We start from the raw sequence: 24,676 nt of genomic DNA, 5'->3' as shown, positions 1-24,676 counted from the left end.
GAATTCTCTCACCCTCCCGTGCCTCTAGCCTGTACCCCAATGCTTGTATAAATAAATATTTAAAAAAAAATAATAAAATACTTATTGAAATTAGAAGTCATGGAAGCAAATTTTTACAATGCCAAATTTCTAGTAAAATGTCCTTCAATCAACTTGAGTTAATTCTAAATTGCTTCATAACAAAAAAATTTCTTATATTTCCTACTAATATTTCATCTTGAATGAAAAACAAAAAGGTTCCAACACTTACTAATGTATTGTAGCTTAATAGAAACACAGATTATAAAGTTCATTCAAAAAGTATTTTAATATAAACATCACTTATAAACAAAACCAAATAATGTTGATATTCTGGTTTTAAAAAATTCATGGTTTCTCTAAAACACTAAGATGCCACCTCAATAGTGATAGCTTCACATTTTCCAGTCTCTTGATCTGTGCATGTCACATGTAAAGATCCATCCCTAAACAAACAAAAAGTAACAATTCATAAGCTCATTTTATAAAACAGAAGTCCTTAAGAAATTATTTAAGGACTGAATAGGCAAGAGATAGTTTTAACTTTTCCAAAGAAGACTATTAAGATAAACATTTTTTTCAGTCTCCTTAGTATCAGATGCTATGATTAGATAGTGGTACCTACAAGTTTCCTTCTACACCACTGAGGCAAAAGTTGTATTCCTTGAAAACCAATGATGATAAATAGATCTTACCATTAAGACTTTATGTAAGTTCAAGATGCATCATGCCATTTTCAAGCCCAGGTCAAGGCAAACCCACCCTAATGAATTCTTTATTCTTCCTAAGTATGGCTGATGGAATGAGTTGCTTATAATGTTAATTTGGAAATGATTTACTTGCAAAACACAGTGCTAAGGATGAACTATTGTTAGGGAAATCTGGTAATACCTGGATTTAGTTACTAATTTATTTCCCAGAGAAATGTCTATAATAGAGAAAAAAACTTTTTCCTTTGCTAGATAAATAATATTACATAAACCTCAGAAAATTATGTTTGAAACTGATAAAAATTATGTCACTAATTAGCATGGATTAGTATTACAAGGTTTATTACATCCAAAATAATTAAAGAGTTTATAATAATTTTCCCGGAATGAAAATGGATGGAGAATCAATAAGGGAACAACAAAATTTAGTCTCAAAGAGTTTTCTTAACATCAGAAGTAATATAATTTTTTACCTTTTCATAGTAAGAACAGCTAATATATCACGTAATCCATTTTCTTTTTTATCTAAATCCTGGAGTACAACCTGTTTATGCAAAAATAATACAAAAAAATTCATTATTTTAACATATTAATGAATTGATGATCAAATATTCCAGCAGACTAAATCTTGCTATTACAAAATTAAACCATTTAAATGTGTCAGTTTTCAATTCCCCTACCATTTATTTGTTTGTTTGTGTGTTTATTTATTCATGCATACAAGAACGGGGTATAGGCCAGCTGTGTGGGAGGGTGAGAGGATTCACCAGAGAGAGTGTGGATTCACAACAGGCAGACTGACCGAAATACACTGCTAAGGGGAGCAGCGGGCAAGACAGGAGAGGTCTGCCGCGCCATGTGGGAATCAAACCGGCATTGCAGAGGCTGCGGACAGCTTCACAGCGCTGAGCTCAACTGCCTGAGCCACCAGGGGAGACCCTCTCCTATCATTTAAATGGAATTCAGAGAAGAGGAGTTAGGTATTCTTAACCAAAAATGTGTTCTCTAGAAGGAAAGCATGTAAAATAACTAATATATTTGTTCTTCTTAAATGTCATGTCCTAGATTTAAATGACTGTTTCTATGAAGTACTATTTGTCTCAGAAAATAAAGATTATTCTTTCAGGTAATTAGGTCATTACCAGTAAAATGTAAATTTTTGTTAAATCTTCTATACATATTTATAAGTACAAGTATTTTAAGTACACTTGTAAAGTGTACTTAAACATGTGGACAAAGTCTTATAAAACAAAAATTACAATTTTTTAGTAAGAGATATTAACAAATTTACTACAAAATACCCTGGTTTTCTAAAGAAAGGTATACAAATAAACCAAAGTGGGAACTGATTACTCAGATTTTGCCAATATTAAGTTTTACGACCTCGGGCAAGATACTAACATATGATTTACTCATATGCAAAATGAGAAGGTTAGAACTGATAGGATCTCCAAATGATCCTCTTTAAATTCAGTCTTTTGTGACTAACTCCTCCTTGTGACATCTGTAAGTTAGGTTACAATGATAGAAGTTGCAGTATCAGAATAGTGTGTGAAGAAAAAAGGTAACAAATGTTCAGCTAATGAAACAGTAAGACTGACATCTTTAACCCCAAGTATGAGAATCTGGTGCATAAAAAAGTGTGTAGGCCTCCTGGTGGCCTAGGGATTTGTCTCATTGCTATCACCACTATGGCCTGAGTTCTATCCCAGGCCAGGGAGATAACCCACATGGCGCAGCAGACCTCTCCTGTCTCAAAAGCTGCTCCCCTTAGCAGTGTATTTCAGTAAAATCCTCCTGTTTTGCTTTCCACTCTATCTCTGGTGAATCCACTCAACCCCATACCTCTGGCCTACACCCCAGTTCTACCAAAAAAAAAAGTTTTTTAAGGAGTGTTAAATAATTTTAATGAATCATCTTGAGGAGTGTTTAAAAATTTTAAGTTAACTCAGTAGATTCCAAGATGTTAAATGTGAGGTGGAGCCCAGACATATTATATATGTATATATTTTCATTATTCTTTTGCTGGAATTAGAAAATAGACATAATGCTAGAGATTCTACACATTTTCATGTTATCTACATTTGTTTTATTTTTACAAAAGTAATTTATGCTCATATCCTGTGCTAATTATAAAAAAAATTCCATATAGAGCCTCCCTGGTGTTGCAGGGTTGTTAAAGACAGCACTATCAAGCTATCACCAGTCACTGCAGCAGGAGTTTGAGTCCCCAGGCAGCCAGGGAGGTGACCCACATAGTGCAGCAGACTTCTCCTGTCTTGCCCGCTGCTCCCCTCAGCAGTGTATTTCTGTAGATCTGCCTGTTCTGTTCCCTAATCTGTCTCTGCTGAATCCTCTCACCCTCCCACACCTCTGGCCTACACCCCTGCTCTTGTATGCATAAATAAATGAATCTTTAAAAAAAATTAAGCATAAAGAGTCAGAAAATAGAAAACCCCTCTTGGTATCCTCAAACCTACCTACCTACTCACTAAATTTCCTGAATACAGTTCAAATACTTGTAATTTCTTGGCCTCCCTGGTGGCGCAAGGGGTTAAGCACCGCACTATGAAGCAATCCGCAGCCTCTGCAGCATGAGTTCGATCCCTGGCCGGCCAGGGAGCAACCCACATGGCGAAGCAGACCTCTCCTGCCCTGCCCGCTGCTCCCCTCAGCAGTGTGTTTCATTCAGTCTGTCTGCTCTGTTCCCTACTCTGTCTCTGGTGAATCCTCTCACCACCCTGCAGCTCTGGCTTGTACCCCAGCTCTTGTATGCATAAATAAATAAATCTTAAAAAAAAAACAAAAAACAAAGAAACCCCAAATACTTGTAATTTCTTCTGTATCCATGCATGGATGTCTAAAAACACAGATCAACCCAAACACCACTCTCCTCCCTTTTCTCTTTTTATTTAAACACAAATAACATCATATTGTAAAATGGTCTATAGTCCTGTGTATGCCTTTTAAAGTAAGTATATTTCTTGGGCATATTTCTATGCAAATAAAATGGTTCCACTTCACTCTTTTTAAAGGATGCAGCGGACCACATAGTGTGAAATATGCAAGTGACATTATGGAAAAGCAAAGTTATTCTGAAACAGAGGCAGAATGGTATAATGGCAAGAATATTGGTCTGCAAATGAAAAACAACCTGAGGAGAAATCTTAGCTCGACTAAGACAATAATGTCTTTACTACCATGAGCCTGTATGTACACCTGGCATTTGACAAACAAAATTCTGTAATTTCTCCTGTCACTTACCTTATTACGAAGAATGTTAAAAGCACAAACAGAAACAATATAAAGACAAATTATCTTTTGTTCCTATTTTCCTACAGCTCTTTCAAATTAAAATCACCTATTTATTCTCTCTTTCAAAAATGAGTAAGTAGAAGTAATCCATTCCTAAAAATGTATTAAGTACCCTATATACATCTTTATTGAAATTAAGATAATCTAATTCAGAAAACAAGCTAACTAGTTTCATGTGACTAACACATTGTTTCATTTCATGTATTTACCTGTGCAAATTTATTTTCCTCTTTTGCAGAGTTTTCCCCCTCAGACTCATAGAGTTCAAGGCATACTGATGATATACTTCCAGGGGCTTGTAATGTGTGTTGTCTTCGAGCTGGCAAAGGAGTCCCTGATGGAAATAGTACTGTGAAACTGTTGGCTCCTGATTCATCCACTCCCTAATAAGGAAGAAAATAACATGCACTTATCTTTATAATTAAAAAAAAATCACTTTAAATCACTATTATAAATGCAATATATATTCCTTGCTGATAATCTAAAAACTATACAAAAGCCAAGAGAAGAAAATAGAACTGATTCTTAGTACCAACCACTTTATTTTAAAAAAAAACCTGAAACACATACCTATCTGTATTAGAAATTAAGGATTAAAATTACATAGTATTGAGAAATTAACATGTTAGCTAAGTATTAAACACAGGAATATAAAAAATTCATTAAAAGTAAAATTATAGGGGCCTCCTTGGTGGCGCAGGGGTTAAGGGCAGCTCTATCAAGATACTGCCAGCTATTACAGCCCAAGTTTAATCCTCTTCTGACCAGGGAGCAACCCACATGGCCCAGCAGACCTCCTGACTGACCCACTGCTCCCCTCAGCAGTGAATTTCAGTACCTCTGCCTGTTCTGCTCCCCACTCTCTCTGGTGAATCCTCTTACCCCCCATACCTCTGGCTTTCACCACAGTTCTTGTATGTATAAATATTCTTTAAAAAAGAGTAAAAATATAGGGCCTCCCTGGTGGCACAGGGGTTAAGTCTCAGCAATATCAAGCTATAACCAGCCACTGCAGCATGAGTTTGATCCCCGGCCAGGGAGCTACCCACATGGCACAGCAGACCTCTCCTGTCTTGCCAGATGCTCCTCTCAGCAGTGTATTTCAGTAGATTTGCCTGTTGTGCTCCCCATTCTGTCTCTGGTGAATCTTCTCACCCCACCCCCACCTCTGGCCTACACCCCAGTTCTTGTATGCCTAAATAAATAAAATAAATCTTTTTAAAAAGGAGTAAAACTATAAATTTAAATATTTTTACTAGTATACAAAATTTTATTATGAAAACATGATATGTTGAAAATTTATGACAATAAACTTGAAGTACTTATGTTACAGGGCAGGGAGAGGGGCCTTCCCCTTTCTTGGGGACCACCCTATTACACTTTCATGAAAAAGTAAAGCTAAACATACCTTAACTAATATATCTTTGGCTGAACACTCTATCTTAAGAGAGTCTTCCACTGAAAGGCTTTCTTTCCCAATAAGAATTCCTGCTTCTATAGCAGCACCAATAGGGATAACCTCATCAGGAGGAATGGAATTTAGAAGCTCAACAGCTGGGAAAAGATCTTTTATCAGTTGCTGTAGTCTTGGAATTCGAGAAGACCCTCCACAAAGGACAACCTAGAAAATAAAATTAATTTTCCATTTTTCATTTTTTGTTCCTCATTATTCAATGTAATAGGCTAGGCTATCTTTATCACATGAAAATGGTAAAATAAAAAATGCCTATTTTAACATTATTTTATGTTATACATACCATATAAAATGACACACAAGTATTAACCACAAATATTCATTTCAATTAATACATTATAATGTTCTACATAAATATTATAGCACGTTTGTGACAAAATAATCTCATTCTCCCTTTGTGAAAAAAGAGACTCTTGTCTTCATGATGAATGAACCAATTAAGAACAACTATTTTCTTGAGGAAAAAAAGATATTTTACAAAACAGCACCTTAAGTTTCTGGTACCATTTAATTAATCTGTTATCACTGAAGAAATTCATATGAAACTCCTTTATAAGCTTGTCCACATCTAGTGCCCCAACTTGTCACCTGAGGAATGGGCCCCTAACTGATAGCCAAAGGGGCTTCCATTCATGAGTCCCTACAGGACCATAGGAAACAAAAAAACTGAGAATAGACTTCAAATTCTAGAAAAAGGCAATGGGCTCGTGAGAATTAAAGTGTGGGTTACCAAGGCAGACTGCCTGAGTTCTAGTCCTAGCTTCCTTACCTACACGCCAGCCTTCAAACAGTACTTAACCTCTTCAAAATCTCTTAATTTCCTCACCAGAAAATGGAAATAGTATATAGCTTCTGGTGCTACAGTGAGGATTAAGTGTTTTAATGCATATAAAGCCGGCTTTCCCTCCCTCTTCCCTTTAAGAGGATTATACATCTCCGCCCATTTCCATTAGTTCTGACTTTGCAACCCTTCTCTGTAGGAGTAGATTTCCATGTCCTATTGTCAGGTCTGGCCCGAATCTTCAGCTTCGGCTAAATGAAATGTGAGTAGTCTAAAGCACACCAAATCCAAGCTGAAGCATGTTCTGTTCCCTCCCACTTTTCCCTCTGCTAGAACTGTATTTCCCATATTACTACTACTCTAACCCGGCTCTCTGAATGAGAAACATGTAGAAAAGAATCATAGCAGTTGACCTACACCCAACTTCCAACGTGTATCAAAGATGAGAAAAATGTTTACTGCAGAAAATCACCTTGATATGGGCCATTGTTATTGTAGCTAAGTCAACAAACTAAAGAGATACTCCACATTTTAAGTTCTTAAGTGTCTATAGTTTAGGAGTATCTGGAGTGAATATTTAACAAAGTTTTTAATCCTAAGGATGTGTTCAACTTTAATTCAAGCAATTGAGAACTGATTCACTTATGAGACCTAAAAGTTAGGGCTTAGAGACCAGTTAATAAAGGAAGAAAACTACAGTAACTGATGACTACACTATGTCACATATGTCACTCACTGTGCCATACATATTTCATCCAATCCACTTAACAATACTACAGAATAAGTTATAATACTTAGAAGGTAAGTCTTACTCATCTTCCTAATAAGAAGAGACAAGTAAGCCTTAGGAAATTAAATGACTTGCCTAGGCTAGCAAACTAATACCATGAGCCTTCCAATTCAAGTAGCTCTGTGTCCAAACTCATTCACTTCCTTACAACTACCTTGCTACATTATACTTACTGTATGTCTTATTCTGCATAATCTACCTCCTTATCCCCAAACACCTAGCACAATGCCTAGCACATGTAAGTATTCTTTCAGTACTAATGCTCTATTTCCTAAATTTCAAGTGTGAAACCACTCCTAAATTAAGAAAAATAGAAAGTATTAATTACCTTGTTGATATCATCCGCTGAAAATCCACTTTGTACTAAGAGTTCTCTGATTGCATCTATGCACTTATTAAAAAGCGGAGAACAGAGAAGCTCAAATCTTGCTCTGTAGAGCACAAACACATACACAGAGAAGAGAAAGACACAGGGAAAAGGCTTAGTATATGTAAAGAGCTAAGACAAAACGTAATGAGACAAGTTTTCTTAATAGGTTTATGACCAGAACAGGAAATTTAATACCCAGCAGTACAAACCCACAAGGCTGGGGGGAGGGGAATACCTAAGTTATTTATCTACAAATGTATTGAAGACATTTAATATCAAACTCAGGTGGGGGAGTCTTGCTGTGGACTACTTAAAGCTATCAAAAAACTAGACACACACACAAAGTATGGCATTCTCAACAATAAATGCATTGATCCAAATGGAAGTTTTCCAATTTTTACGAGTTTTTAAAATTATTTCTCATTTTTTTCATCGACTGAGACTAGGTTGCACATGGTTGAGCTCTTTTGCGCTACCTGAGAAATTTGAGTCAGGTATAATTTCAGTAAAGCTATGTTCATAAAAGACATACTCCCTATTTTATGCTGAACTTCAGAATGCAGAGGACTGATTTTTAAATTTATTTGTATTATCTCTAGATAATGAAACAAACTTTACAGCTGAAATCTTAGTGATAGAGCCAACATTTTCTTAATGAAAAATCAGAAATTATTTCCTTATTAGTAACAAATTATTAAATAATTTATTTACTGATAAATTCTATTTTTTAATTAATAACAAAACATTCTGAGTATGTGGGTAAACTTAGCACGAAGTTAGGAATTCTGGAAATAGAAACAATATTAAAAATCTCTGTCCATGGAAGAGATTTCAATTCAACACCTTTTTAAGCTTCTGGTTTATAGATTGATCTCTCTAGAGCTATGCTACTCAAAAGAACTTTCTGTAAGGTATTAGCGACATGAACTTTGATGAGTGCCACCGAGAAATCAAATTCTTAATATTATTTACTTCTAATTAATTTAAATATAAATAGACACAAGTGGCTAGTGGCTATGTTAATGGATAGTACAGATAAAGCTAAACTACAAAGATCAGATGAAGAGAAAATTTTTTAAAGAGTCAGTGTTCAGAAAATAGTGCAGTTAGTACAATGGTGGAAATTTTCATTTTGTTTCCAAGTCACGAGTTGTCGGGAAGTTTAAATAATGTTAGCTAATGGCAGTTATTATTATTGCTAGCAGTATGTAACACAAAATGATATGGTAATGTTTTCCCTTTGGACTTTCTGGGTAAAGATGCAAGTCCATTAATAAACAATGTTTTGGGTTACATAAAAGACTTAAATATTTATTTATTTTTAAAGATTTGTTTATTTATACATACAAGAGCTGGGGTGTATGCTAGAGGTGCAGGGAAGAGAAGATTCACCAGAGACAGAGTGGGGAGAAGAACAGGCAGATCTACTGAAATACACTGCTGAGGGGAGCAGCAGGCGAGACAGGAGAGGTCTGCTGCGCCACGAGGGTTAGATACCTGGCTAGGGATCAAACTCGCTCATAGCTTCATAGTGCTGAAACTTAACCCCCTGGCCACCAGGGATGCCCCACCTAAGTATTTAAAACAATTTTATACACACTAAACCTGAGCAAAAAAGTTATTAGAATAAGGGGCTACATGGGTAAGATCAATTCTGTAAGAGAAATTTTAAAAATTCTAACTTTAAATCTTCTCTTACCTATCTTTAAAAGATCTAGGATGCTTTTTTCACACACTGCTATTTATAGTTGTAAAATAACAGGGCAAGCAATCACAACTGATATAATTGCTTTGGGAACAGTTTAGTGTGGCAAAAATTGGACCCCAGAAGTAAAGATAGGAAAGCTCTCCTACTGACTGATAGCTAATATAACTCTACGGAACAAACAAAACACCCAAAATGGAAGAATTCTACCTAACTATGAATGCACTAGGTATTGTTAAAAAATTTTTTTGAACTTTAGTTTTTACCTGGACACATTGCAGTCAAAATCTTGACCTTCATATAATGAATCAAGGAAACAATTAGCACTTCCTAAGGTTGACAAAGAATGTTTTGCAATGTCAGCACTGTTCATCAATTTCATCATGGCTCGGGCATTTCCTTTCACATCATGTTTGAAAGATCTAAATTAAAAATAAAGTCTTTGAAATTTAAAAATTACTAGGTTATTTAGAATTTATTATAAAAGAAATCTGGATAATCCCTATTGGGATAACAATAATCTCATGAATCAACATTAATACCAGATCTTAGTATGTGTCTTTCAACCCTCTAAAATTTCCTAAAAGTCTCTGCAATTAAAAGAAGGATTTCCTTAAGAAAAATGAATAACTAATATACTTAAAATTTTGAGCTGCTTGCTGAACTTTATAACCACAATCACAGAAGAAAACAGAGTAGCTGTCATCTTTTTGCAGGTGAGAAAAGGTTGAAGATTTATGTAATGGGGTCAAAGTTCACATCTCACCTTTTGCAATCATAGCACACTCATTGCTTAATAGCATAAAATTTCTGTCCAGCATTAAAAAAAATATATTGCTTCTCCAAAGAAATTGAACAAAATATCGCCAAAATAGCTAATTTTTAAAACTCACTCTAAGTAGTGATCAACAGCTCAGTTTCTAAAGATGTTTAATAACTGGACTTGTAGTAAAATGAACAATGCTCTACACCTTGAGTTGGAACACATTTATAACAAAAAAGTATAGGTATTTATTAAACAAATAAATAATTTTTCAAGACTTTTAGCCAGTCAGTTTAATCAAATTGATAAAAATACTCCTGAAGCTACCTTATTTTTTTAGAGTAGCAATGTGCAAAATATAACCTTTATATATTTGACTTTGATGTCCCAAATAGGATTAGAATCATTTCCACCAAAATACTACAGTATTCCCATGATAGGCAGATCAGTAATTAAATGAACACTATATAAAACATTAAGTCACTGGAAGGTGACTATAACACAATGTAATCTCCATCAGATATAAACTATTAAAAACAGTTCAGAAGTTAGTGAGTTCTCAGTGTGTCCCTTATGTAGACATAAGAATAGCACATGAAGAATTAAAACAATGATTCAAATTCACACAGTTCAATTTCTGGCGGCCCCTCACACTAAATACAAACCCAAGCACATTGCTGGGCAATTTGGCTTCTGTTTCCCCTCAACTGTTTGGCTTCTGTTTCCCCTAGACATGCCATTTTAATTCTATAGACAAATACAGGCAATTCAATGAAAAAACATCCTCCTCCGAGCCTCTGAAGCACAGCAATTTAAAATAAATCAGGAATAAAGAAACTTGAAGAGAAATTCAATTAAGATATATCATCAAGCCCATTAATACCCACCTCTGAAACTCAGAAGCTAGATACTGTGCTAAGGTTTCTGTGAAATGTATACCTCCAATGTTGTCATCAGTATTTGTTGAAAGAACTCGATATATTCCACTGTTAACCTCTATGACACTTATAGATAAGGATGTTCCTCCAAGTTTAAACACCAAAATATTGCTGAAAAGAAAGAGAGCATGAATTATGAAAGAATTACATTTTATTTTTTTTAATTTATTTTATTTATTTTTTTTGTATATTATATATATATATATATATTTTTTTTTAAGATTTATTTATTTATTCATACAAGCACTGGGTACAGTCAGAAGCGTGGGAGGGTGAGAGAATTCACCAGAGCCAGAGCGGGGAGCAGAGCAGGCAGAAAGACCAAAGTACACTGCTGAGGGGAGCAGCAGGCAGCAGGAGAGGTCTGCACGCCATGTGGGACCCTCCTCTGGTGGCCGGGGAGCAGCCGGGAATCGAACCAGCGCTGCAGAGACTGCAGGCAGCTTCGCAACCCAGCGCTCAACCGCTGTGCCACCGGGGAGGTCCGAAAGAATTACATTTTAAAGCCTGCTTGGGCATTAGAAGTCACTTATTTTAACCATTGTAAATCACAAATTAAAAAACTGAAAATCTCTCACACAAATAACCAAGTCATGACTCAGTGATAAATCAAATCTAGAACTCAGATCTTCTAATTCTAAGTCAAAATTCTTTTTTGCTTCATTGTGCTGGTAAAACTGTATTCTTCTAGGCAAATGGAGTTCAGAACATTAATTTTTCGAAATAGAGACTGTAATTATAACAAATTATAAGCGGACCTCCCTGGTGGCCTAGTGGTCTCAGCACTATCAGTGCTACCGCCTGAGTTCTATCCCTGGCCAGGGAACTAACTTGCATATGGCACAGTAGACCTCTCCTGTCTCACCAGTACTCCCTTTATCAGTACATTTCAGTAAATCTACCTGTTCTGCTCCGCACTCTGTCTCTGGTGAATCCTCTCACTCCCTACATCTCTGGCCTACACTCCAGTTCTTCTATGCAAAAAACAAATAAACATAACAACATCAGTAAAAATCCCCACCAAATTATAAAAGAATCAAATAAAGAAATTTTGTGTTAATGTTATTCAAGTCATTATTGCAATGTTACATTCTGCAAAAACAGAACACATTCTGCACAAACTGGAAGTTAATTTCCCGTGTATCAAAGTTCATAATTTCTGATATCCTACATTTATCTAGTTAGTTTAAAAATAATTTCCCAGTGATATACATATCCTAGATTCTGTGAAATATGAGAAGTAAAATAATCAGGGAAAATTAACATATCTGAACTAATTTCTCTAAAGTTGCATGATGTCAGGTCTGAATTAATTTCCCCCATAGTTGCACTATATGCCAGGCCTATTAGGCAAATTTGGTGAGTAAATTAGGAGTTTGTCATACTATTTCATACAAAAGAAGTCTTAAAATTTCCATGCTAGATTTTACCCCATCTCCTACCAAGACAAATACATATAAAAGTACTCACTATTTCTAAACATGTTTAATAACTGGAATTGGTAGTAAAATTAACAGTGTATTTATTTGAGTTAAAACTTGGCTGAACTTAAAAAAAAAAAACAAAACTTGGTTGAACTTAAAAATTTCAAGTCTTTATCCGAAGAGAAAAAAATTTGGGTAACAAAGGCCAGAAAAGTTCACTCTTCCCTCTGTTATGCCCTTTCTCTGATTTCCTAGGACATCTTTCTCATCTATTTAAAAACTCTAGGTAAGAGTTTTGATGTCTTTTCATCCATAAAGGCTTGGAATCAATGCATTACAGAACAATCCCTATTGACACAGTTGCTATAATCTAAATTTTTTTCTGCAGTGAAGAACTTGAAGCTGCAAACATGGTTTTTACCTTTTTCCAGTGGGAGAGTCTTGCCCAATTCCATAAGCCAGAAGAGCTGCAGATGGTTCATGGATTAGCCGCAAAACATTAAACCCAGCAGCTCTGGCAGCTTCCCTGTGGACAATTTGCTTTTGATGAATTTAATATTACAAGTTCAAATCTGTGTTTTTAGAAATGCTCTGCTCAAGATTTTAATCAATAGCACATAATACTTTGCAAGTAAAACATGAAGGTTAGTGATCTTTAGAAGCAAGATAATAGAACACAGAAATGGAAATAAGTATAGAAGTAGATCATTTTCTGTCTAAAATAATAAGTCTTTTTTTTTACAAAAATAAAACATGTTTATATTGAATAAGGAAAAGAAAGCTCTCAAAAAGTCCATGCTTACAAATTTAGAAAGAGATTAACACAAATCTGTAACACCTTTAAACTTTTCCAATTTCTTTCATATAGGATCAGTCTTTGACATTCTATAAAGTCAAATAAATAAAGCAACTCTCTACCCCAGAAGTAATTTAGATGTTTCCCAAAGTCCCATAGAAAACTCTATATGCAAAAGTATGCATGCTCACCAATTAAATTTACCTAGTGGTGTGTAAAAACTAAACGCAACTTTCTGTTTAGATGTTTATGTCTAAGGAGAAAGAAAAAATAATTGCAAATATTTTCTAAAATTCCGTATTTTTATATAATTCCCACATAAATGCTAGTTACATGAAACTAGGACAAACTGATCCATAAATATAAACTTTACCTGATAATTAAAAACATTTCCAATCAAAAAAGCTATGAAACTACATCTACTATTATGTTCTTTTGGCATTTCATAAAAGATAGGAAATATTAATGATCATTACACCACGTTTTTTAGCATACTATCTACCTATATAAATATACACATTGTATTTACAAATAATTTTATTGTATAAGGTATTTTCAGATAAAATTTGATCTTCTACTATAGTGATATTGTGAAATTTGTATTTCCTATAACTAAGCATAGATAAAGTCCATATTATACTTACCCAAGAGAATTTTTCTGCTTTTCCCCAAAATCAAATGGAACAGTAATAACAACATCATTTGCATCTGAGCCCAAGACAGAATGTGCTGTTTCTATATATAAAAAATAAATAAATAAATTCTGATAATACAAAAATATTTCATGACTTTCTGAGGTTTATTAATTTGTGCCAAAGTTTTTCTCACTATCAAGATTTTCTAATTCAATTGATTGCCCCTTCTCCCACCTCTACTGATTTTCTTTGCTTGGTCTTTTAAATCATGTACTACTACTACCTTTTGTGGTTCTGTATATCATTTGTGGACCGGGAACTAGGCTTCAAAGTTTCTACCATCTCCCAATTTAGAATGAATTTCTAATGCATCAATGTGAAGACATAATAGCATGTTAGTTCTACATATTAAAGGGCTGTCTTCCTTCTTGCAAATTTAAACATAATTCCAGAGCTCAAGTAAAATTTAAAATAATCTACTTCACAATTTCCCCAATTGTTCCACAGAAAGTCACTCAGCTTTGCCTAATGACTGTTGGGAGTGCAATGTCAGCCTTGCCGAGAGAGGTATAATTCTCACTATTCACCAAGCTTGGCAACTTATAGAATTTTTCAATATGCTAACCTGGCCCAGTCTATCTGAATTACTCCTAGGGAAACTGAAGTCAGAGAAGGTAAGTCATTTAACCAAGGTCACATAGGCAAGGAGAGGCCCAATCAGGTCTAGAGTTTAGATCTCCTTACTGCTAACCTGCTCACTCCAATTTTCCCCAAATCAAAAAATACCTCTAACTCTTTTTTTTAAGAGGAACTTTTAAAAGATCTTCTCTTTTTGTTCAGTACCTTTCATTTTGCTAAATATCAGTCTGGCAACATCTTCTGGATTAACAAATTTTGTTTCTTCTCCAGTATCTATTTCATATCGTAATTTCCCATTTTTTTCAATGACCTATAAAGAAATTATAAGTGTCTTAAACAAGAAATAATTTTAATAAAAATGCAAAGTTCCAAATCAATATTATAAATTATGACCTTACTAGTTACTCTGTATAATAGGGAAGTAATGATAGTATTATACTCACTAAACATTTACTTTCCGCGATGTATTTCTGAGCTTGTGGATCATCAGAGCTGTCCATAAAGACAAAATAATTAAGTATTAAAATTAATATTGTTAATATATAAGGCTTAAAAGAGATTATATTTTTCAATACCAGCAAAAAATATGAAAATGTTTTTAAAATTGCTTATTATTAAAAAAAATTTCAAATATCAGACAACAGAATTAAATGGACTATTTACAAAGGTTATAGCAATTCTCTTATTGTTAATCTTTGCATTTCACGGTAAATAGCTCTTACTTGTTCTGATCCTGCTGCTATTAACAGATGTTATACATTTGGGGGTGCTTTTTCATAATATCAACGTTTATGTCATATACTTTCACATCTGATTCTGAAGACCCAACCACTGAGAGGAAAAGGACAAAAGGATGTAAGATTGCAAAGTCAGGGCAAATCAGAGTGCCTAACACCACACTTGTTGCTTGGTTTCTGAACATGAATTAACATTCAAACCCGAAACATTGAGCAAAAGCATGAATGTTACATACAGAAAGGTACAGAGTACTATAGTATATATATAGATATATATATATAATGTCCTGTACATAATAGATATTAAATAATTGTGCACGGCAATGAAAAAATTAAAATGAGTTTTGTTGCTCAAAATAGTAATACCAATTTATGCAAACTACAAAATGTTTTCACATTTATTACCTCATTTGGTCTTCACAATGCCTAAGTGGGGTTAGTTTGACAGGTATTAATTTAGGTTTAACAGGTTTATAGGGAGAAAATAATAAGGGGTATTGACAGTACTTGATTCGAAGTCATCTCTACCAGGCTTATTTACACTGTACCACTGCCTGGCACTAAGATGGCAAATGACTAAAGCACTTCTGCACCTTGAACAGATAGGAGTCCTTGATCCTTGACTCAATTTCACCTAGCAATTAAGATGAATTAGACTTCTAGTAAGCCCTTTTCTAAGGGAGCTGTGACAATTCTGTTTACAGACCAGTCTTAAATGTTCAACAAGACTGAAAATTACAGGCTAATGATTGAAGGATTACTAAACATTTGAGACTGCAACCTGTATGAATAAGAGGAAGACAAAAGGAGGTTAAAATGGATTAATTCAGCTTAAAACTGTCTGGAATACTAGCAGTTAGCACTTACAAATTGATAGGAAACAGGTAATTAGCTTGTCTGAAGTCACATGACTAAGGACCACAAAGTTGACTGGAATTCAGGTCTTTCAATATCCTTTTCACTAAACCCTCTTTTTCTAAATCTAATATATAGACACCCTGGGCAATTATTTTAAGGGTTAAGAAACAAAGATGAATTGTGCCCATAATTTTTTACACTAATATTACAATTTCAGGATGACACTTAATGGTTCTGTTGAGAACAGAATTTAAGCCAACCAGGGTAATTTATCCTATGTAAAGGTCATCTATCACTCAAACAAAATAATTTGCCAGGAAAGGATATTTTATGGGATTAATAGAACTCTTAGATATGGAAAATTTCTCAACTGTCATGTAAAGAGGGCCTTTCTCATGTGAGGAAGGAAACACAGGTAGCTTTTAGGGTCATATATATGCAAGACACTGAAGATTAGCTAGCAGAGGAGCACACAGCAGAGGATGGTGATGAGAAATGATCACGGTAACGCCAGAAAACAGGGGACTGACCCACAACTACATACAAGTAAAAGCTTTATTTGTCCACACCAGGATCCAATTACTTAACAGAAAAACAGAGTGGTGGGAGGGTGATACACACAGCACCTCATTTACATGACTGTCTTCAGGAGGCAGCACATACATCCTACCATCGCCTCACCACCTTTCCCAGCAAGGTCATCGCTCTTCCTCTTCCTTTGTTAAATGAATTTTGCAGTCCAAAGTCAGGGCACATATAGACACTAATGTGCTATAGAATCTTCTTTACTATTGTCACAGGATAGTGCATTCTAGTCCTGAAAGTATTTTTATTCATTGGTTTTGACCCTCACAGCATTCCTGTGAGGTACTGGACAGTTATTAGTTTTCCATTTTCTAGGAACCTGAGCTGCAGAATGGTGAAATGACCTTGCTAAGGATGGACAGGTAGTAATGGTGGGGCTAAGAGCTTAGGAAGGATTCCTAGGTTGGTGTTCCACATAATCTCCCCTTACTGCAACTTTCCTTCTCTTAGTATTTTAACCAATTTGTGTTACTTTCTTCCAAATATTTTCCTTTAGCTTTTGTCCCACATTAAGCTTATTTCATCCACTAGATTTTCACACTACTGCCTCCATTTTAATTCCACTTTTATAATTTAGCACTTTTTACCTCAAGTAAATCCTTGAGTACATACTTTGCTACCGTTAATAGATTAATAAAGCACAGGCCTAATTCTCCAAGTACTTCCTTGCTTTTCCAGAAAGTCTAACTTATCTATTAGTGTTATCCAGTTATAACTGACACAAATCCTTCCATATCATGGTCTAGAAAAATTGAGAAAATGTGTATGTACTATCTATTTCAATACCATAACATGTTTCTTTAAAGGAAGGACTATATCATCTGATGTGGTACTCGAAAGTCCTTGAGTATATTAAAACCTAGAGCATGTCCCTATAATTGCTATCAATATTTCAAATGTACACTAAAATGCTGTTATAACTGAACATATTTCAATTACAATTTCATTTTTATTTTGCCATTTGTTAGGCTACTTATCATAGAATTTTTTTAGAACTGAAAGGTACTAGAAAAATCATCTATTACAAATCCCTCATTTTAAAGAGGCACAAAAAGGGCAAACGTTTGCCCAATGGGACAAACTATGACAGGATTAGGACCCAGAAGTTTTAGCTAGATTCCAATATATTCTACCTCTTTAGCTGACTCAGTCCCCCATTCACCAGTTGCTTGCTTGCTTGCCATCTACTCATGGTTTCAGATGTTATCATTGCTGTTTTGACCATTTTTCCTGTATTTAGGGAAGTACTCAGGCCTACATGTAAAACAAAACCTCTCCCAAGCTCTTTGATTTCCCCCTAGCCTCTAGTGTGGAGGAAACTTTTAAATTCCGAGAGTTCTAACCGTATTTTCTGGAAGTACTAAGTAAACCAATAAAAGCTTTAAGTTTAATGGAGATTAATAAAGGTTTCTGTTCTACAGTAAATTGGAAGTATGGCTCAATACCTTCATTATCTCCCAAAGGAAGTATGTGTGTTTTGAGGTTAAAAGGTGATGTATTTGTTGAGGGCTTGTTAGGAGTTATTTATTACAGGCCGTCTTAATACACAACACCCTCAACTGCTACACCATTTGCGCCATTAACTAGGTCAACTTTTGTCTATACCACTTGAAAAATGTCTTTGGAAAGTTCCCCAGGACTTGCTTTATGTAATATACTTGACAGAAAAAAAGGCTAACAAAAAAACATGAAATTAACTAAAAGCTTAGTCCCAAGTGATACCTAAATTGTTTCCATGATGTTCAAATGGAAACCAAAACTTAGAGATACATAATGCATGTAAAGGAACCCACATAATATGGAATGCAAAGAATTTACTTACATTTAATATTTTATAAAACAGCCAATATCAAAGACTATCAATATGAACCATAACACACAATTATGGCTCCCTGTCAGTTCTTAATTATATCCTTATAGTGATAAGAGACTAAGAACTAGTAAAATGGAGGGGAAATGGTTTGGCTGTTAAGGGTATTTACTAGCAAGTATGTCACAGACACAGCAGTGAAAATCCAAGAGATAAAGGTACAAATACATATTGCATCTAATTTAGCCTAATGAGCTATAGAGGAATTTATAAAATAAAGATCTCAAACTCCAAAGTTTCAAGGAATGAAGTAATGATATACAGCCTACTTCTACATCTTGTCAACTAATGTGCCTCAACCTAGCCTTACCTCGGCCAAAGTCATATGCATTAATAACTTACAAGTGTATAGTGCTTTTTTAAAACCCTTTCACATCTATAAGCCATTTGATCCTCACAACAACCCTGTGAGGTAGGCAGGTCAGGAGTTATTACTTAGCCCCCATTTTACAGATGAGGAAACTGGTAGAGAGGTAAACTACACAGACAAAGCCATGTGTAACGAGCTCTCTGGACTTGGCTCCATCAATTTTCTACTAGGCCACCTCTCACATTTCTGAAAATTCTTTCAATTAGCTTGGAAACTAGCGTGTATATTTCTACTACTCTGGCATATTAATGGTTCATCCATTTTTTTTTTTTCTGAGGATGTGGAAAAGGAGTCAGGGTACCAGAAGGCAGGTGATGGAACTGTTACTACCAGTTTAGGAAATATACTTTTTTGTAATCAGTTCCTAACTTTTGGTATTTGAAATTAACCTCTGCAGCAATTTTTCAAGCCCTAGCTGAAAAGCACCGGTGGCCTCTTCCACGGCTGTCGCCAAGCGTCTGACTGCGATCACAGCATCCCTGCGGAGCTCGTTGGCAGTGTCTTGCTGAGCACTGGCCTCCTCACCAATAGCAATCAGCCTGTCCAATTTTTCTTCCTCACGCTTTGAAAGTTCCCGTGCCAATCTCCTGTTTTCTGCCAACTCAGCAGCAATAGTCCTGGCCACTGACCGCCTTCTTCGCCTTGCCCACTTTGGAGGGGGCTCACTGGTCAAAGACCTATCCCCACCAGAAACAAAAGGAACTCTGGAGGAGGAGACTGGAGGCCGCTGTGGGGAGGCCACCCCAGGAGTGTTTCGGCTCGTGCTGGTGCAAGGACTGGGCTCACCGGACACAGCCAGTCTGGTCATGGGGCTGCTCTGACAGGGAGCAATTGCACCTCTGAAAAGGTGGTGGGATCTGCTGTAGCTGGGGGTCCCTTGAGAGCACCCTGAAAAACAAAGCAACAATGTTGCAAAGAGGACATTCCTGCTAAGGGAATGTTTAGAGCCAGCAGAATTGAAAGACAACTACAAAATTATGGTAGTTCTCGGAAAGGCCTCTTTCTACAAGGGATTGGGAAGAATTTATTTCCTTAATCTGGATATTCTGGTCTGTTACATTCTTACCTCTCAAACCTCCCCCTTGACCTCCTGCACCCCTTTCCACATAGTATTCAACCCACTCTATATCCACATATTCCTAAGTACTCATTATAAATAATGCCCAAATTAGCTTGGGACTAATGAGTACTTCTAGGTTAAAAGTAATATCTTATATACTTAGGGTCAGAGCTTTGAAAAACCTGGAGCCCTTTATCTTACCATTAATTTAAAAAAGGTAGTGGTAGAAAGGTGGCAGAATCAAGGGCTATACTGAACAAAATACCATCCTAACAGCCTGCTGTTTAGAACCAAGTGACTCTGGGACCCCAATCCTTCACATACTTGGGAGTTACCTGCACCCGAGGATTCATCCCAGGAGTCATCAAGGTCACTGGTTTCTTGCATCTGGTCACTGATTCTCAGTTGACATTCCTCATCTGATTCCTTAACTGTTTTCAAGACAGGCTGATGATCTGCTGCCTGAATCCTTTGTGCTCTGAGAATGCTGATTCCCTCTTCCCCCGAGGTATCAGAGGCCACTACATTTTGATCACAGTGCTTGGCCCAAGCAGCATCCTCCATTAAGTTGTCTGGGTCAGTCACTATCTGATTTCGGAGAAGCTGATCCAACGTATCATAAAACGGACAGTGTGGAGGATCACCCATACTTGTAGCATGGGCAACATATGCCTTTAAATATAATGCCTTCAGAACTTTAAACTTGGAACGGCACTGACGTTCGGTGCGGCGGAAACCTTCCTGCTGCATTCGCTTGGACACAGCCTGATAGACATCTGCATTATGATGCACCGTCTGGAGGCGTTGAATATACTCTGCCTCGCCTAATATGGAGAGAAGAGTTCGTGTCTCCTGTCTGGACCACCGGATGCCCGCACTGCTATTGGAACTGGCCATAGTGGACTGGGAGGGAAGACTAGCTGAAGGAAGCTCCTGGGCAGCAAGGTGCAAATCTCAAGGTGTGGGGAAGCTCTGTGTGCGCTCAGTGTATTTCCAGGAGCCAGCCGATTCTTCCCTTTGAGGGCTAATTGCTGAGAAGTCAGGTCCAAAGGGCTAATTGCTGAGAAGCCAGGTCCAAGGACCGCATTTCTGGCTGGAAGGCCATAGGGGAATGAGAGTTACAGGGAGGGTGTAAGGATAATAGTGGCAGCAAGTTAAGTGGTACTACCTGTAAGTAGGTCACAAACAGGCAGGATGTCAAATCTGAGAAAGCCCCACTCTGGAATTTGGCCCGGTATGGATACTGGACAAGGGGCTACAGAGGGCCATACTGGGTTGGTAACAAGAGGACTGGCTCCTCCACAAAGGGCAGAATGCTTCCAAAGCTGAGACCTGGCACAACTGTGTATCTGTAAAATGTTTCTTTAAAAGCAGACAGATCATAGGAGGAAATACCTGGACCATGAAGCAGCTCACTCTGGAGAAGTGCTAGCAGGACCACAGTGTATTATTATGTCTCAAGGGAGTTCATATTTTACTAACCTTGGCCTAAGCAGCATGTGGTGGCTAGGTTACCCATCTGACTGTCACCATTGCACTCCTTTATTAAAAGGTACCAGTTCAGGGCCAGAAAAGTGAGCTTAAGTTGTTCCTGCTAATACAAAGTTTTTGTGTAATATGGTAGAAAACAACCACATCATTACTCCGATCATCTGCCCCAAAATAGTAGCATAAAACAAACAGGGTTACCAGGGGATAAATCTTTAGAAATGTTTTATATGTTGATTGTACCAAAATCAATATCCTGGTTATACTATTTTATAATTTTACAAGATGTTAACCATTGGGAGAAAGTGGTAAATCTATTAATATAATGGATTTCCTTGTATTATTTTTTACAACAGTATGTAAAGTTACAATTATCTTAGAATACAAAATTTAATTTAAAAACATTCTGCTGGCCATTTACAATGATTCCAGCTTCAAAATTTATACAACTATATCTACCTAAAATTCCCTTTTTTCCAGAGTTTACACTTTGAAATTTTTCAACTGATTTATTTTCAATAAGCTCAGTACTAAATTTTGTCAACAGGTAATGGATTTGGAAGTACATTAATCACCATAAAAATTTGAATTCTAAAATACTAGTTTTTGGTTTAGTGCATAGATATTAGGAAAAAAATGAATATTAAGTTCAGTTTAACTAAACACAGATAAGGGCTAATAAAAAAAAATCCGTAAGTATAAAATAAATAATGAATGCTCAACAGAACAAAGTAGAAAGAACCTAGAGCTAGGATCAGAAGACCTAAAATGAATTCCTCTCTAGCTTACCCCCTTGCTAACTAAAGAATACCATAACTTCTGGGTACCTTGAATTTTTCATTTATGCACGGGGAGGGACAAATCTGTCCTGTCAATCTTATAGGTATTTCAGAGTATTAAATAAAATGGTAGATATGAAAGCACTTTGAAAATTTAAAAACACTATATATCAAGTATTATTACGCTAGTGAAAATGAAAAGCCCTAATTACTATGGTAATCTATAATTTGAAGAGACAGAAGTCTGGGCAAGGAAGCCTCTTTAATCTTTTAATTGAAGTTACAACAGATGATTAACATGATTCTTACTTAAGACATTAATTAAGGTGTTCCTCTAATGATTAAATTTGTAAGCCAACTGGAAAAGTTAGTTCCCAGAAAGTGTCACAAAAGGACTTGAAAAAATCAGTAGCTCCTACATAAATTATGACCAATTATAATTAATTTTGTAAAAGTCAACGACAGTGCAAAGAAATATAAAAACATGCAAAGTCCAATTGATTGCCTCTGAATGACACAAATTATCAAAAGTAAATGAACGTTGGCATTTATCAATACTAACAAAATGTTAGCATGAACAGCTATGTGAGTAAACCCCTTTCTTGAGAAGATTCAACACAAATATTCCAAAGAAATAGTATACTGGAGTACATTCTGAAATGGCTCAGTCATTAATACAACAAAACAGTTTCTAGTTTCATTTTACCTTATGCTTAAGCCTATGCAATTTTTACTACTACACATAAAAGCAATCTTTTTATACTTTATATAAAAATATTTTATTCCATACCTTCTGCCAAGGATCTGCTTTACTTTCATCACTGTATTTGAAATATTTCTTATTCTACTTTGTTTTGCTGCCAATCCAACAACCTGAAAAAGAATGAGATATTACAGTACATGCACTTTTTATTTCTTTCAAAATACAAAAACGAGAGAATTAGTACCTCTTCATTTTCCGAGTAAGCAACAACAGCTGGAGTAACTCTGTCACCTGCATCATTTGCAACCACATCAGCCCGGCCATCCTGGAGAAAAATATACTATATTAGTGCTTTTGAAATGAAATACACAGTCTCATTAGCCACATTCAGAAATATGCAGGCTGGTGTTAATTTTCCAAATATGTGGAAAGAAAAATTGCTTTATTCAGTATTTTTAACTTGTAGCTTTAATCAGCACTGTTCATTTTCGAGACTTTTACAGAAAGCCTACATTCCACAAAGACAGGCCTCATTTTCGGTCTGCTCCGCAGACAATAAACGGATCAAACTTAGTAACAATCTACAACATATAAATTAACAAGTTCTATTTACTACATCCCCTTCCTTCCTTTACTACTACAACTTTCTATCCTTTTCTTCAAATGAAGCAGTAGGACTAGTCTTTTAAAAATCACTTGAAATCAGTGAAAAAAAAAATAATAACAGCACAAAACACAACAAAGCAAAAACAGATGATTATAAATCAGAGACATCCTGCAGGGGAGGAGGCGGGAGATGGATCAGAGAGGGAGGGAGGGAGGAGCACAGGGGACTGAGGTGAGGGTGCATTGGTGAAGGAAACTATGGGGACTACACCTGAGGGGGTGAGGGGAAGCAAATATTGTTTAAAAATGAACAGTGCTGTAAAAAAAATTTAAAAAATTAATATAAAAAATAGTAAGAAAAACAAAAATCTCAATAAAATAAAACAAAATAAAATCACTTGAAATCACTTGACATTCAAACGTGAGACTGGTACCAGGGGAGTTCATTATTACCGTTCCTTCCACCTCTCCCCAGACGAGAGGAAGGCCACAACGCCTTGTCAAGACCTCATTTTCAGAAAGGCCAAGGCAGTACAGAGCACGCTCGCAACGTTAACTCATTTCGCGGCATCAGCAGCTTGGGTTCCAGACAGCGGCCACCCCTCCCCTTCCCGGCAGACGTCCTGAGACCTCCGGGCCCCAGACTTTCAGGCCCCCCTCCCGGCATCTTGCAGCCGCGACGTCTCGGGAGCCGCCCCCCTGCCTGACTCCCGCGTCCTTCACTTACCCGAGACCCTGCGGGCGTCCCGCAGCCACTACGCCCCCGGAAGCGCGCCTCTCCAAGCTCCCGCGCCTTTCCACATCCCAGAGCCGCCCGCGTCCACCTCGGACCCTCACGTCCCCGAGACCGCCCCCCACCCCCTCCGCCCGGGACGCCAGTGGCCTTAACTTTCCTCGGCCCCGCGCGCCTGCGTGGTCCGGCCCTGAGCCGGTCCGCCGGTCCTTCGCCTGGAAGCTTCCCCGGTGTAACGCCTCCGTGCGAGACGTTCCGAGGCCAACGACACACTCTCAACCCCCCGTAAGTAACCTAGCCCCGCACCCAGAGAACAGGGTGGCCGGCATTAAGCCCCGTAGTCCAGCTCCCATACAGTCCTCACCTTATAGACGGCCACACAGGCTGATGTGCAGCCCAGGTGAACTCCGATGGCCGCCATGAGGCGGCAGACGCGGCAGCAGCAGTGACGTGTGGCGCGCCCGCAGCGACAGCTCCCGGCCTCGGAACAGCCCCATCAGGCACCGCGGAGACTTCACGTTCGCGCCCG

At 36.8% G+C, this 24,676-nt stretch overlaps 2 protein-coding genes across 5 annotated transcripts; both read right to left on the bottom strand.

Annotated features, from left to right (window-relative positions):
• Window positions 1-246: 246 nt before the first annotated feature.
• On the bottom strand, window positions 247-24,676 carry HSPA14 (heat shock protein family A (Hsp70) member 14). The gene is made up of 14 exons (XM_037510649.2): window positions 24,512-24,676; window positions 23,053-23,133; window positions 22,896-22,978; window positions 14,802-14,850; window positions 14,563-14,668; window positions 13,729-13,819; window positions 12,710-12,814; window positions 10,814-10,975; window positions 9,430-9,585; window positions 7,417-7,519; window positions 5,452-5,664; window positions 4,253-4,426; window positions 1,202-1,272; window positions 247-464 (listed from the first exon to the last, which is right to left on the bottom strand). The coding sequence occupies exons 1-14, from the start codon at window positions 24,566-24,568 to the stop codon at window positions 386-388; spliced, it is 1,530 nt and encodes a 509-aa protein (XP_037366546.1). The 5' UTR covers window positions 24,569-24,676; the 3' UTR covers window positions 247-385.
• On the bottom strand, window positions 15,196-22,935 carry MSANTD7 (Myb/SANT DNA binding domain containing 7). Of its 4 annotated transcripts, none has more exons than XM_037510645.2 (4): window positions 22,896-22,925; window positions 21,321-21,429; window positions 20,174-20,662; window positions 15,196-19,666 (listed from the first exon to the last, which is right to left on the bottom strand). In XM_037510645.2, the coding sequence occupies exons 2-4, from the start codon at window positions 21,355-21,357 to the stop codon at window positions 19,143-19,145; spliced, it is 1,050 nt and encodes a 349-aa protein (XP_037366542.1). In that variant the 5' UTR covers window positions 21,358-21,429; window positions 22,896-22,925; the 3' UTR covers window positions 15,196-19,142. The 4 variants fall into 4 exon arrangements, with proteins under 4 accessions (XP_037366542.1, XP_037366541.1, XP_037366539.1 ...); XM_037510644.2 differs by having other exon boundaries at window positions 21,321-21,432; window positions 22,896-22,924; XM_037510642.2 differs by lacking the exon at window positions 21,321-21,429 and having other exon boundaries at window positions 20,174-20,931; window positions 22,896-22,935.

This window comes from Talpa occidentalis, unplaced genomic scaffold (assembly GCF_014898055.3).
Source record: "Talpa occidentalis isolate TD23 unplaced genomic scaffold, MPIMG_talOcc4v2.1 talOcc4.14, whole genome shotgun sequence".
In the NCBI taxonomy this organism is placed as follows: Eukaryota; Metazoa; Chordata; class Mammalia; order Eulipotyphla; family Talpidae; genus Talpa; species Talpa occidentalis.
The sequence above is the reverse complement of the archived record's forward strand: the minus strand, read 5'-3'. Positions and strand labels throughout refer to the sequence as shown.

Excerpts from the sequence above, each read along its gene's own strand:
- MSANTD7 (XM_037510642.2), bottom strand. The coding sequence starts at position 20,735 with ATGGCCAGTTCCAATAGCAGTGCGGGCATCCGGTGGTCCAGACAGGAG. Across the intron at positions 19,667-20,173 it reads GGATGAATCCTCGGGTGCAG|GGTGCTCTCAAGGGACCCCC; the intron begins GTAACTCCCAAG and ends TTTGTTTTTCAG.
- HSPA14 (XM_037510649.2), bottom strand. The coding sequence starts at position 24,568 with ATGGCGGCCATCGGAGTTCACCTGGGCTGCACATCAGCCTGTGTGGCC. Across the intron at positions 14,669-14,801 it reads TCGCGGAAAGTAAATGTTTA|GTCATTGAAAAAAATGGGAA; the intron begins GTGAGTATAATA and ends ATTTCTTTATAG. Across the intron at positions 12,815-13,728 it reads AAGCAGAAAAATTCTCTTGG|GGAAGCTGCCAGAGCTGCTG; the intron begins GTAAGTATAATA and ends AATTGTCCACAG.